The sequence below is a fragment of the Vidua chalybeata genome, chromosome 1 (assembly GCF_026979565.1).
Source record: "Vidua chalybeata isolate OUT-0048 chromosome 1, bVidCha1 merged haplotype, whole genome shotgun sequence".
Lineage (NCBI taxonomy): Eukaryota > Metazoa > Chordata > Aves > Passeriformes > Viduidae > Vidua > Vidua chalybeata.
The window spans coordinates 57,010,033-57,024,935 of record NC_071530.1 but is presented as its reverse complement, the minus strand read 5'-3'; the positions used below and the strand labels follow the sequence as shown (position 1 = coordinate 57,024,935).

General features: G+C 39.4%; 1 protein-coding gene across 1 annotated transcript in view; it reads right to left on the bottom strand.

Annotated features, from left to right (window-relative positions):
- Positions 1 to 14,696, bottom strand: part of TNS3 (tensin 3) — a 134,817-nt gene extending 120,121 nt beyond the window's left edge. Inside the window, exons 1-2 of the mRNA XM_053958255.1 lie at positions 14,692 to 14,696; positions 2,365 to 2,412 (exon numbers count right to left, since the gene is read on the bottom strand). Coding sequence (XP_053814230.1) covers positions 2,365 to 2,391 — 27 coding nt within the window. The 5' untranslated portion in view covers positions 2,392 to 2,412; positions 14,692 to 14,696. The remainder of the gene's footprint in view (positions 1 to 2,364; positions 2,413 to 14,691) is intronic.
- Positions 14,697 to 14,903: the final 207 nt, after the last annotated feature.

The following is a 14,903-nucleotide window of genomic DNA, read 5'->3' as shown; positions in this document are numbered from 1 at the left end:
CCTTTCCCCGCCTTGGGAGGTGTCACAGTGGCAACGCCTTGGTTTTCGGCGGGCTGCCCACAGCCTCTGTCACCGCCCAGCCTCCAAAAAAGGCATCCCAAGGGCACGCCCCGCTCAGTTAGAGCGGCCCCGGGGCTGGCCGACGCCATCCAGGTCCCTCCCACCTCCGGCCCTGAAGCCCGAACCGCGCCATGGAGGGCGGAACTCACAGCAGGCAGGTCTGACGTCACCACACGCCCCTCCCGGCAGTCCGCGCAGGCTCAGTCCGTGCCAGCGACAGCGCATGCTCCCTGTGCACACCTAAGGCAACCCGCGGCCCCTCCCATCTCCAGCGGAGCCACAGGCGCCCCCCCCCACTTCCTCCACTGAGGAGGCGGTCGTGCCTCGCCGGCGGCCGATGCGGTCAAGTATCGCCGAGTTCGGGCAGCTATCATTTCCCGAGGAGGCACATCCCGCTCCACTCTGTCTCCGTCAAGCAGAGGCGCTCTCCACAGACAGGGGACGCCCTGAATTACTGGGGACCAGCCGGAGAGCGGGTGGCTAACTCCCCGGTGCTCGACAGTTTGAATCCGCGAAAAGTTTACAAGATACACAATCTGCGCAGCCAGGAGCTGCACAGACAGATCAGGCTACGCAAAGTGCGCAGCCACCACAAACAGCGGAAAATAAGGAAGTAACACAAGCCTGTGCAAGTGGAATTGCTTTTAGTGCCAGCAGGGCGGGCTCAGCGGTTCCGCGGCAATTTTTAAAGGTAACAAGTACAGCTTTGCTTTCAGCAGGTTTGCAGAGCCCGGCGGAGATGAGCCGGGGTCAGACGGAGTTTGCGAGAGAACAGAAACCGCTCGTAACGAGCGAACGGGAACACGGTCCGGATTGCGGACCGGGAGTTGCAAACACAGACCCAAAAATCACAATCGGTGCTCACTAACGTTCATAGCAGCTGCGGGGAGTCTCCCTTCCCTGCCTGCTTTCTCTCAAACGCCGACAGACTGCATGGCAACAGCCATTCCCCCGACTCCGGGAATCCAAGCCGCCACTGATGCGGGGAGCCAAAACCTACGGCTGTATACCTGAATTCAGCACTGCCCACATTCACAGTCAGCATTGCCTGCTACAGCCCAAACACAGGGCTCGGCAGCACCGGCACTGGCGGCGGAGGCTGGACCTGGATTGGGTTCCATACAATGATACTATCCAGCAACAACACCACTGCAGCCAGTGCAATAGTATTATAAGATATTTTTTCAAGTTTCCATTTTAAGTGAACAGAATACAGTAATTATATTCCCAGGTAAATGGGAAATCACCGGACAAGACACAACACTTCTAAAATTGGAAACCACAGCTCATTCCCAGGTAAATGGGAAACCGCCGGACATGACACAGCACTTCCAAAACTGGAAACCACAGCTCAGGACACTGAACCATCAACAGCATCACAAAATAAATGCAACACACACAGGACTAACACTGTGAAACAGATGCTCATTTATTGCAATAGAGAGCTGTTCTGAAACTGAACAATACATCGGTGAAGACCATGTGCATTTTGCAAGTCCTTTCTTCTGTCCCTTTTTAAATTTTAGCCTCATTTTCACAGTGGCAAATCAAACACCTGCATCACAGTTGCCGACTAGTAGTTAACTACAGGCATCTCCCATGATTTACTTAGAAATCTACAATATTTGACATCTCTGTTAAAAGGTAACTCCAAAGGACTTTAAAAAGTTTACTTTTTTGTCTTATTTAGTTTATAAAAATTGTACTAAAAGTGTACTTATAAGTGCTGTTAGTATTGAAATGGGCTGTACTTCCTATTTGCAGAAATTTCTACATCAATTAGACAACTGGGTTCTACTGTACTTCAATAAATGTCATAAATACTACTTTTACCAGGAGTACTACAGCCAAAGTAATAAAGGGTTGTGAAGTGGCACCTAAGTTATTTTTTAAATAACATGGCATAGCAACTGGAACAAATACTAGCTAAAAGATCAATTTCATATTGAATAAAATACAAAAATTAATATTATTCTTGCAGAAAAAAGAAATTGACTTTCTGAATGCCTCTGAATACAGTTTTTGAAGACTATAATATTTCCCTTTACTTCTCCCCTGCTTGATTTTAAAAACAAGGCATGCAGAGTTCATTTCATTGTTTCTGAAAAAACTCAGTGGTGGAAAAAAACACTAATGGTCCTAATCAGAAGCTAATTTCACACAGTACAGAAACCAAAGCGCATAATTTGAAAATGGCTAGCAACAAATGCTTTATGAAGATGTGATACAAATAAGCAGGCACAAGCAGGAAAATAAATCTGGCCAAGTAAAAGAAAAAAGAATAAACAAAATAGAATTACTTACACTTCTGGTTACAAGATTTTTAACCATCTCAGAGTTACTATTACTAGCCTGCAAAAGGAGAAAAGTTATCACAAACTACTTTAATTCTCCAGATAGCTTAAGTATGTTCTAAGAAATCCCCTCCTAATGGCATATACATGCATTCACAAACATACACAAAAAATCATTCAGAAGTACACATTCATTCTACAGTATTAATAAGCTAACGACCTTTCAAACAGATATGGAAAATTAATTAGTTTTGCATTATCGTCCTGCATATTCAGGTCTATGTGACAATTACTCAGCTACTGGGAGAGTTTATTCCAAGGTACAATATCTATGGAGATGGACGTTGCTAACCACTTATTCTCTTTTGCATTTTTACCCAATCTCTCATTTTATGCTTTTTCATGAAAACAGACACTTGAGTGGACATTAATTTAGTGAACTGATGAGAATTTTCTGTAAGTACTGTACAAAAAAATCTTATCAAGGCTTTAAAACATGCTAAATTGTATCAATGGAGGCTTAAAACAAACCTTTTAAAAGGAAAGAGCCAATCCATTACTATAAAAAGTCTAATATCAGCAGTGGGACAACTAAAAATTGGCCTCTCAATCCTGCTGTGGGAAAGATGTTTTGAACTAGAGAGGCAGTTTCATAACTGTCAACTTTTTTTGCTCACTGAAGTCCAGACACACTCTAGTTACAAATCTCGACAGGAAAGAGCTATAGGCTTTCAGTGTGTATAAATTACAACACCTTCAAAACCTTGCATAGTTAAATGAACCACACACAGTTTACCCGGGCATACATCCCACATAAACCATAATGCTTATAAAGTGAGACTGGCTTACAGTTAATCCATGAGAATAGGCTTTGCATTTGTTTGATTTTATTACTTAAAAGCTTTACTTACCTTATCAGCTATCCAATCTCCAGAGTTGAAAGTACAAATCTGTCAGTCAGAAGAACTAACATACAGACTGATCAGTGCTGTTAATTCAACCCATGAACCCTATTGTTTGAAACTTCCAGGTTCTTCTTACCAGATTAAAGGTGATATATAGGACAAACAACTGTATAACTGTAACTTTAGTTACCATTATTTCAGTCTTAGCACATCCAGTGCTACCTAGGAAAAATACACAGACTCAAATAGAAAAAGGAAAAACACACAAAATACAATTTTTGGATTCACTTGGAAATCTCTGTACAAAGAGACTTCATGAGGTGCACGAGTAGAGCACTTGGGAAAACATACTGTGCACTTTGGCCCTTCACCAGAAAGTTCATACATAAGCTGAACTCAGCACCCACTCTTCAGCAACAAGCCTATTTGTGTAATTGCATACAGAGACATAAATTAGGCTTACACCTAAATGTGTGCCAGTTAAAAGGGGTTTTGTCCATGTATTTCTCAGTCTGGCACTGGATTGGTATAATCTGCAAGTTTCCTAGGATAGCTGTAAGGTGGAATATGGAATAAGAAGCAAGAAGCTCTTCTCTTTTAATGTTTTGAATTTGTTCTCCAGTTTGTCAAGCTTCTATTGAAATGTCTCATATTCTCTCACACTGCTAGACGCAATAGCTCTGTCCAGTACTGAGAGGAAACAGAGTGCTAAAAGCACAGGGCTTGACATAGCTATCTCAGCTTGCAGGATTACACTGTTTCCTTTTTCTTCTGACTTAAGAGGAAGACTGCTGAAATGAGTTGTGCTGCTGAAAGAACCATCTCAGGTAAACAGATGTGTTTGTATACACATGGAGTGTCTGTATGCATGTATGTAATAAGGGATTACACTCAAGCCTTCATACACTCCCTTCACAGCTTTAAAATTGTTGCCCCCAAGCCAAATATTGCTATTCCTGCTTCCTATTCATCAGCTCTAGGACTAAAATTACAAATAAACTCCTTGACTAGCTAACTTCTGTGGTACATTTGTTAGAGATGTGGACAATCCAGCTTCAAGTCTCTGACTGAACACATATGAAGAGGGGCTTTGAAAGTATATTCTAATATCCAAGCTAAACATCTTAACCAAGACTATCAGCCTCATTGAGATTGAAGACTTAAATTTCAAATTCCTAAAGTTTTAATGAAGGCTTGACACTTCCTTTGAAACTTCAACATTATTTACTACACTGGCATGGGGTGACCATTCTAACCACTCTAAGAGATAGCTGTGCCAACTATAAATCTTTCTGGTTTTAAGTCCTAAGAAAAATAAAAAGGAAGAGATGACACATAAATCTATGAGACATTCAAGTGAAAAAAAAAAGTAAAGGAAAAAATGTATTAAAAAAAAAAAGAAAAAGAACAGCCAAATCAATTTTACAATCTCTGTAACAAAACTCTGAAAGTCCTCCCTTCCCTCCTTCCCTATTCATCTCATGGCTGCTCTTTCCAGTTTCTGAGTCCTCTTCCATTTGGAAGACATACTGCCATAGGCAAAAGGTCTGATATCTCACATGGAAAACATCACCAAATATTAAAATATCTCACCACATCATTTTTGGGGTGTTTTTTTTTCTAATACTATATGTAAAAGGAGGTTTATATGGGGAAACTGTGATGTGTATTAAGAGAATTATTTTCCAGATGTAAAACTAGAAATCAGAGACAACAGAAGATGTGATGCCCATCACATTTCATTAGCCCCATGTGTAGTTATTATATTTAAATTCAACATAAGATATTGAACACCATGATAACAGTATACTCAGTATATTATGGCTAACCTGCATAACACAGGTATATGCTTTTGACTTCACTGACATCATGGAAACATACTGGGACAACTCCTATGACTGGAGTTTTGGAATGGAAGGGTACAGACTCTTTAGGAAGGACAGGCAGAGATAATGAGGAGGTGTTGTTGTCCCCTCCGTGAATGAGCATGGAGCTCAACCTCATGATGGATGAGGAGCTGATTTGAAAGTTTACAGGTAAGGATGAACGTGGAGGAGGGCAGAAACAGATGACATTATAGTGCAGGCCTGCTACAGGTCACTTAAGGCCTGTTGATGAGGCCAAGTTGATGAGGCCTTCTGCAGTAAAACAGAATGGCCTCAAGGGTCACAAGCCCTGGTCCTCATGGGGAACTTCAAACCCAGTATCTGTTGGAAGGATGACACAGCAGGACACAGGCAATCCAGCAGGCTCCTGGAACACACTGATCCTGTCCTTCTCCAAGTGACAGGTGAGCCAATAAGAAGAGCTATGCTGGATTTTGTTTTCACCAACAAGGAGAGGGTGGTAAAGAATATGAAGCTCAAGGCAAGCCTGGGCTGCAGTGACCACAAAGCAGTGAAATTCTAGGTCCTTGGGGTAATGAGGAACATGCACATCTAGCTCACTACCCTGGAATTCAGGAGAGCAGACTTGGCCCTCTTCAGGGATTTCCTTGGTAGAATGCCGTGGGCTTAAAGCTCTGGAGGGAAAAGGGGCTCAAGAAAGATGGATGAAATTCAAGGATCGTCTCCTCCTGGCTCAAGAGCAATGCATCCCTACCAAGAGGAAATTGGGCATAAATTTCAAGAGGCCTGCATGGATGAATAAGTTGCATCTGGACAAACTCAAAACACAAAAAGGTACGCTCCAAAAGGTGAAGCTAGAGACTAAGAAAAACAGAAAAAATGTCTAAGCAGCCAAGGAACTGACACAATTAAATCTGGCCAAGGGCATTAAAAGTAAGTTTCCATAGGTGTACTGGTGATAAAAGAAAGACTAGGGAAAATGTGGGTTTTCTCAGGAAGGATATGGGAGACCTGGTTACCCAGGACATGGAAAAGGCTTAGGTACTCAATGAAGGTAAAGGCAGGGACTGGAAAAATGAAGAACCATCTGCTGTAGGAGACCACAAGATCCAAGGCCATTTAAGGAACCTGAAGGAGCACAGGTCCATGGGACATGATAATAAACATCCATGGGTCCTGAGGGAACTGGAAGTGGCTAAGTTACTATCCAACACAGTTGAGAAGTTGTAGCATTCCACTGAAGCTTCAACTGACTGGGAGAAAATTAAACATAACCCCCATTTTTATAAAAGGAAATAAGGAGGACCCAGGAAACTACAAGCCAGTCAGTCTCACCTCAGTGCCTGGCAAGATCATGGAGCAGATCCTCCTGGAAACTAAGCTAAGGCACATGGAAAATAAGGTGCTGGCCAACATGGCTTCACTAATGGCAAATCTCACCTGACAAATTTGGTGGCCTTCTATGACAGCATTACAAGAACTGGCAGATGAGGGAAGAGCGACTGACATCATCTACCTGATCCTGTGCATTGCATTTGACATTGTCCCAAAGAACACCCTTGTCTTTAAATTGGAGAGACATAGATTTCACAGATGGACCATTTGGACAATTAAGAATTGGCTGGATGGTCACAGTGTTGCAGTCAATGGCTTAATGTCCAAGTGGAGACCAGTGGCATTCCTTAGGTAGCTGTTGAGACTGGCACTGTAACATCTTTGTCAGTGACATGGAGAGTGGGATCAAGTGCATCCTCAGCAAGATTGTCAACGCCAAGTTGTGTGATGTGATTGGCATGCTGGAGGGAAAAAATGCCATGCACAGGGACCTAGACAGGCTTGAAAGGTGGGCCTGTGTGAATTTCATGAAGTTCAACAAGAGAAAACCCCAAGTCCTGTTGGGACAATCCCAAGCATAAATACAGTCTGGGCCAAGAATGGATCAAGAGCAACCATGGGAAGAAGGACTTGGGGGTGTTGGTGAACAAGAAGCTTGATACGTCTCAACAAAGCATGCTTCCAGTTGAGAAAGCCAACAATATCCTGGCCTGCATCAAAAGCAGTGTGGTAAGCAGGTCAAGACAGATTGCCCCTCTGCTCCTGTGAGAACCCTGGAGTGCTGCATCCAGTTCTGGGGACCCCAATACAAGAAAGATGTGGACCCACTGGAGCAGGATCCAGGGGAGGGCTATGAAGATGATCACCTCTCCTATAAAAACAGGGTGAGAGAGATGGGGTTGTTTAGCCTGCAGAAGAAAAGACTCCAGAGAGACCTTAAAGCAGCCTTCCAGTACCTAAAGGTGGCCTACAAGGAAAGTGGAGAGGGACTTTTAACAAGTGTATGCAGTGAGAGGACATAGGGGAATGTCCTTTAACTGAAGGAGGATAGTTTCAGATAAGATATTAGGAAGAAATTCTTTACTGTGGGGGTAGTGAGGCACTGGAACAGGTTCAGAAGCTGTGGATACCCATCCCTGGAAGAGTTCAATGCCAAGCTGGATGAGGCTCTGAGCAATCTGGTCTAATGGAAGGTGTCCGTGCCCATGGCAGGGGAGTTGAAACTAAACAATCTTTTAAAGGTCCCTTCCAACCAAACCATTCTGTGATTCTATCGTTCTACCTCTGCACCTCACCGATCACAGCATTTCAATATCAAACACAACAAAACATCCTTGTCACTCCCCAATAAAGACAGTTCAAAGGAAATTAGATTGACACAGTTAGAAATAAAAACCACTTTTACGTGGAACGAGTTAAAATCATTCTAAAACCAATCCCACCGCTCTCTCCTACCATTATTGAAGAAAACCATCACAGATTTTTCACAATGACTCCCTAAAAACAGCCTCTCTGAAGGAAAAATGAAGTCATTATAGCAAAAGATAAAATGACACCACTTATAGTTTCTCCACCTTTGTTAACTTTGTTTCACGCATCAGTAGGGCTACCTTACCCTGAACGCTTCTCATCTGGATTGCACTTCAAGGACATCCAAAACCCAATTAATTCCCCCTTTCTACCCTCAAAATCTACCAGGTGGTGTTGTGACATTTCTCCAAGAAACTGGCCTGTGGTTTGACTCCAGCATTTAATGACATTAAATGAGAACAATCAAAAGCAAGTTCATATGTAACACTTCTGCCACACCATTTTACTTATGATCAAATACTAAATCTTTGCACCAACGTGAAAAATCTAAATTAAATGAAATAAGTATGATTTCTGACATGATAGAGAACTAAAATTAAATGGAATGCCAGAGGCTGAAGTTTAGTTAAGCAATAAAAAAACAGAATCCACCATTATATAGCAGTCAGACCAAACATCAGAATATTACCTGAAGTATCACGCTTGCTTCACAGTTCTATCTGAAGAGAAGGATCCACATAGGTACATGATTCATTGTGCTTATTACAATGAATTCTGACCATAGGAAAAATTGATTTTTAAATTAAGACTACAAGATTTGTCTTTTCCTTTTGAAAGACAAGTGGCAGTCCTCAATTACATTGCAATAACTAATGCCACAGTCTTTTATTATTTCAATATTTGGCTAGCATTCCCTTAAAGTGATGGCATTAGTACTGTCCTATCCTTTCACACATTCCAGCGTTGAAAAAGCATTTTCAAATATTAACCAGAGCCATCTTCACAAGGGACATAAGATCTGTCACTCTCAGGATAAGCTATGAAAGAATAGAAAATTATGCAGATAAGCAGAAAAAAATACACCCTGTGGTGGCTATTTCCCTTTTCCAGTGTGAGCTGTCAAGCAGAAGCTATGCAAGCCCATTTGCTTGTCAGTGAAGTCAAACATAAAAGAAAAATTTCTATGCCATCTGAAAACTATCGATACTGAGGAATCTGAAACATGGATAATTTTGCTTTAGAAAAAGAAAGCTGGGAAGGCAGAAAAAAAACATGCTATACCTTGAAAGAACATCATGCTTCTGGATTTATCTACTATAGTAATTAGCGTTACACTTCTGAAAAGCAGATGCTTCTGCCTTGAAAAAGTACTACACTCAGTAGAAAGGTTTGAAGTCAATTTGGAGAAAATAAACAAACAGGCAAACTTGGCTCTGGAAACTACCAAACCTTTCCCTCTTGCTGATTCCCTGTTTCTGTCGATTGTTCAAAGAAAGCCTACTTTTCATTTCAATTTGGATGAATGCCTGGAACTGAACATACTGTATTATAACAAAACTTCATATTTGAATTCCTATTAAATCATGTAATCTTCTAATATTCCTAGAAACAATGTGAGCCCTCTCTCCTGGCAAATGCAATGACTAGCTTTTGAATTGAGTGTCCCTTGCACAGCTCAATTCAGGATCACTGCATTTCTTTAATTTGAGGGACTGGGGTAGCCAATTCATGCAGTTTTATTCTCTGCGCTCTGTTATGTCTCTAAGTCAGAGACATTTAAGAACAAGGCACTGACTACACTTAAAACAGCATTTTGGAACCTCAACTCTGCATGTCTCTGAAAAGCCTAGTCTTACTCTTGTAAGCACTTGAAATCTAAAACTAAAAAACAAACCTCAAAGAAATGCTTTATAAAGAGGCCCACACCAGCCCGCTTCTGGAGAACTGAAATCCAAAAACGTTTAAAACACAATCACATCAAGTATTTCAAATCAGGCATCAGCTCACAGGTTTTGTCAAGAAAGTGTCTCATTAGTCTGTTCTTCTGCATATCTATGACTACAAATCAAGAAATTGAGAAAACTAGGAAAATCTTTTTAAGAAGCTGAAAGAAAAAAAAAAAGGAAAGTAAGAGAAAAGCACAGGTCAAAGTTTAATAAAGAAAAACTGAACAGCAAGACAGAGAGAGCTTTAAGAAAAAGTTTCAAAAAGTTTCAAGGCACCTTTGCTTCCTTGTGAGTTCAAGAAAGCTGTATGAACCAGAAGTGAAGAAACATCCCTCCTTAAACATTTCTTCAAAGCCCACAGTTTTCATGGAGATATAAGCACTATGGTTCTGGATGGTGACAGAGCAGGAACTGAACAGACAAATACAAACCTCCAATGGATATTCCCACCTTTTGCAAACAAACCAGAGAACAGAACAAGGCTGTTGCGTTTGCCCTCCCATGATGCGCAGGCACATACATGAGACAGGCAGCTATAGCCTGCAGCACTCCCTTAAGAACTGCTCTGGTGACAGTCTTGGAAAGAGCCAGGAGAGTTCAAATCAATGGAAAAGTCTGGTAGATTTAGCACGTTCTTCATCTTCACCAAATCATGACTGCATATGCATATAATGCTTGTTTTGCATGCATCTCACAGACACTTATTACAAACCAAACCCAACTGATAAATTTTTCACAAAAGCTTTTACTGATGTAAGCCAGAAACCAAATTCAGAGCTGGCAGAGCAAAATCATTGTATATGTCAGATTCTAGCTCAGTTTATTTATGTCACCATACTCCACTATGTTTGGAGGTAATGCCTGACTAACCCAAATTAACATATTATATCTTCTAGTAATGAGACCTAACTTAAAATGAAATTGGAGAATGCAATCCTTCATCTACATGCACAGACCTTTGCAATACTACAAATAATTATTCAACTTCCCATTTCTTAAAAAATCTCTTGCATGCCCATATTAAAAACAGACTGACTGTGTTCCATGGGAACAGTAAATTGTCTCACATTGTTTTTCTCAAAACATGTGTTTAAAAATGAATGCAGTAGGGATAAAAATTCATTTTTTCATATTCACTGATCTTTCTTATACAAAGCTTCTGGAGAGGATTGCATTCAACAGCATGAAAAAAAGGAAGGAGAGGGTTCTTTTGCAACAGGGGACAAGCATTCTTTCAAACACTGTTAAGAGTACTGAATTTTCTTAAAGTTTCCTGTTTTCTTCCTCACTTTACCCATATATAATTGAGAGTTTGGTTTAACTTTTATGTATCAACATGGATTTTCAGGTGTTAGTTTTAAATTTTTTTAAGAAAATATTGGCACTAGGTTTAATGTATGTAGGTGTATATATAAACTACCATGGATTTCAAGTAAAAAATTAGATAGGCAATTAAAATGAAGCCTTTGTGACTTCATACTCACATTTTCAGCATTTTTTCAAGGTACATTCCTGCTCCTTTTAAAAAACCAAATGAAAAACACACATACCCAAAAAACCCAAAGCAAACCAATCTCTATTTCTCCCACAATTACTTTTACTCTGTTCTCTTCCTATTTTGAAACAGTACAGAGCACAATCTGACTCACTGTTCAAAACCAGGTTTTAGTTTGTTAGGAGGGGCCTGAATGTTCAAGTCTTTGATTTTTCTTTCTACAGGCAGAAAAGAGGCTTGTATAATTTAGGACAAGGGGGTGGGAATCAGAATCATTGTGCCCTTCTCCAATTTCTATCAAAATTATCAAACTTCCACTCAAGACTTAGCAAAACAACTAAACAAACTTCAGCTTGAAGTGACTGTTATGGTAAAATATACTTTACAGGTATGTGCCCATTTAATCTGTCCACATTATAACAGCGAGTTATGAAAAGTGATATTTAAGTGGCAGACTAGAGGTATGCGGAATTCTTTGGTAACCATTTGGAAAAAAAACGTAAGAAAAAAAGTGGGGGGGAGGAAATTCAATCAGAAATTTCTGTGCTGAAGATCACTTTTTAAACGTGTCTTAAAACTGACAAGTCATGCAGTCATAAGGACCATTCACCAATGAATTAATTTTAAGATAAGAATTCATGTATGTAAGAGGTTTGGGACTTCACACATTTCTTTACTTCAAGAAATTTGGCGGCATAGGTGATGGCACTCTGAGGAATTAATATTTAGTTTGCTTTATTCTTTTCAAAGATACACTATCATGAAGGACAAAAAAAATTCAGTGAAGAAGACTAGCTTACTATCCTTTTGAAGCATCTTAAAATACCCTAGACTATTTCCTGGAATCTAAAAATTATCTTTAAAATAATATCCTTTCATTGGCTTTCCTTTTAATTTTTATATTTTTAAAGTAATAGATAAAACAAGAAGTATTCAGACCTTTACAGTTAGGACCTAAACATTTTCTTATTTTGACAGCACTAGAGAAAAAGACTTAAAAGTTGTCAGCATTTTTTTAAATTAAAAACATCAATTTAAGAAATACTATCAGCTGAATAACTAACAATTTTTTCAAAATAAGATCCAATAATTCCAGTAAAGGCCATTTAAACATACCTACCATCTTTGATTTTTATTTTTTTAATTTAATTTTAGAAGTACTATATAAGCTTATTCATCTCTAAGGTAAAAAACAAACAAACACAGTGACCATGCCACTTTTTTTCCCCCGCCTTTTTTTTTTTTTCAGTTTTTGGGTTAAGCTATAAATCTCTGTAATGGAAGACCATTCCCACAAATAGTCCATTGTTTCTTCATGAAATAAAATTAAGTGCAACAGAATATATCATCTTTGCTAAACATTTGAATTGAATGAACAGAGCTAGACTATCATCATCCCACATTCTGAGGAATGTGCATGACACCATAAAGTAAGTAGTATTAGAACACAGGAACTGCTTTATATTTTAGCATCTGAAAGTCCAAACAGCTGCATTGAGTTGATAGATGAGCCTCCTGATGTCATTACAAAGTTTCACGACATGTGGTTCATGAGAAATGGGAAGGGCACATTTGATAACAGACAAAAGAAAATACTCAATAAAATACAGATTTTGAAGAAAAAGAACATCTGTAAATTTCATCAGGCTTCAACAGTCTTCCAAGAAATATGTCACTGAGAGTTTAATTACTATCTTGCTATAAGCCAGTTTAATGAGCACAATATAGGCAACCTTTACACTGACTAAATAGATGCAACACTGATTTAAAGAAGGCATATGTATTGTTTATTCATGTGAAGACTAAAAGGTTGGAATTCCTTGGCTGGAGTGAATGGGGATAAATCCATGGTTCAGCAGCAAATTATGATGCCACAAAGTTTTGTTTAATTTGAATAGATGTCACCCTCCCTATTATCTAAACCTCTCAACTATTTATTCTTGATGTTGTCAAAACTTTACACAAAACTTTACACTCAAAATGGTTGTAAAAGAAACTGCTTGCAGCTATTCCTCCTTCAGAACAACAGAACTCTTCATTAAATAGAAAAAATTTACTTGTGCTGAACAAAGACTCCTAATATAAAAATGTCACCACATTTCTCACCAAAAGCAAACCACACTATTCAATCTCACTCTCAGCAATAAAACATATTATATACTTTATAGTGAAAATATTTCACCTACAGATATCCCTGCAAGAAATTTAAATAGAATTCCACCCCTTCTGCCCAAACTATTAAATGTTTATTTGGTGAATGAATATGCCTCTGTCTACATTCCTGCTAGTAAACTAAAACAGGTTAGGCCACTTATGCCATCTACACCCTTTTTGTGTCAGCAGGTCTATATTATATGACTATATTATCAGCACTGCCCCATGTACACATAAACCAAGTTCACATAAACCAAGTTCAATCAGAATTATTAATGGCTAGTAACATATCCCAGGTTGCTATATGTTTAAAATTTCTTCTGAACCACAGTAACTGGTTTTCCATTTCAGAATCAATACTTGGGTTGTGTGCACAAGACAAAAGAAAGAAACTGCAGTTGCCCCTAATACTGTGAGCTACAAAGAAAGGGTTTCTTTTCTATTTATAATTTTTGCAGTGATGCTATACAAGATCCTCAGACTCTGATATGGGTTAATTAATAAAATTACTGGGTCAAATCTAGGAGAGACCTCCAATGAGTTGATACTTACATTCCTCATAATACCAGAAATTACTGATTTTGGTTTCCAGACTTTGCTTTACATGGTAATAATTTTAAAAGCACTTTTTGACTTCTGTGGTTCATGATAGGTAAGTACCATTACCTCTATTTTTCCAGCAGGGAAATCAAGACACAAAAATATACAAAGCAACTTGGCCATTTCACACAGCAGTGCAGAAGTGAGAAGTGAGATGTAGGATTCCTAATTGCCAGTGGTTGTATCGCTTACCTACAATACACAGAGTTCTTGGCTGACACTTGTGCATCAGCTGTTGGCTGATTAGTCCTAGTATTGACACTAGCAGCTGCCAGTGCTGGTTCAATAAGTAACTGTTACAATCCATCTTCCAGGCATCACTCACATTACCCTTGGAGCTAAAACAACCAAATACAGTATTGCAAGCGAGAAAAGGCTTAAGGTTTTCCTATCCTAACCAAGTATAGGTTCCACCAGGAAGAAAAAAAAAAACAGGTCCCAAATAAATCTTACACTACTTGTACTTCCAAACTGACATGAGACATCAGTATGTTGAAACAAATAATTACTGAAGTATTTTTTATACTTAAAGCACACAAATAAAAGCATAAAACATGTGGATTCCTGCATGGGACAGGACACAGTAACAAGCTTCAGGAATAGACCCTTGATTTGCCAAGCCTTCAGAGAGGAAAGGTGATAGCACAGTACTGAAATAATAAGAGATTACAGGAGACTACAAGAATAATCTAACCTATAGCCTAATAAAACCTGATGGATATCAGTAGTGCCAAAAATACTTACCAGCTCATAGCTGCTTGGAAGAAAGCAGGGTGTCAGCACCTGGAATAAAAAATGATGATAAAATAAGGAAAAAAAGATAGTACCTTTGGAGATGTCCCAGCTGCATTGTTTGAGCTCTGTCCAGACAAAGAAGCACCAATCAGATCAGATGCAGAGCCTGAGCATCCACTGCTGCTCTCAGCTGTACTATTTAGTCTCAGCTCCATAAAAAG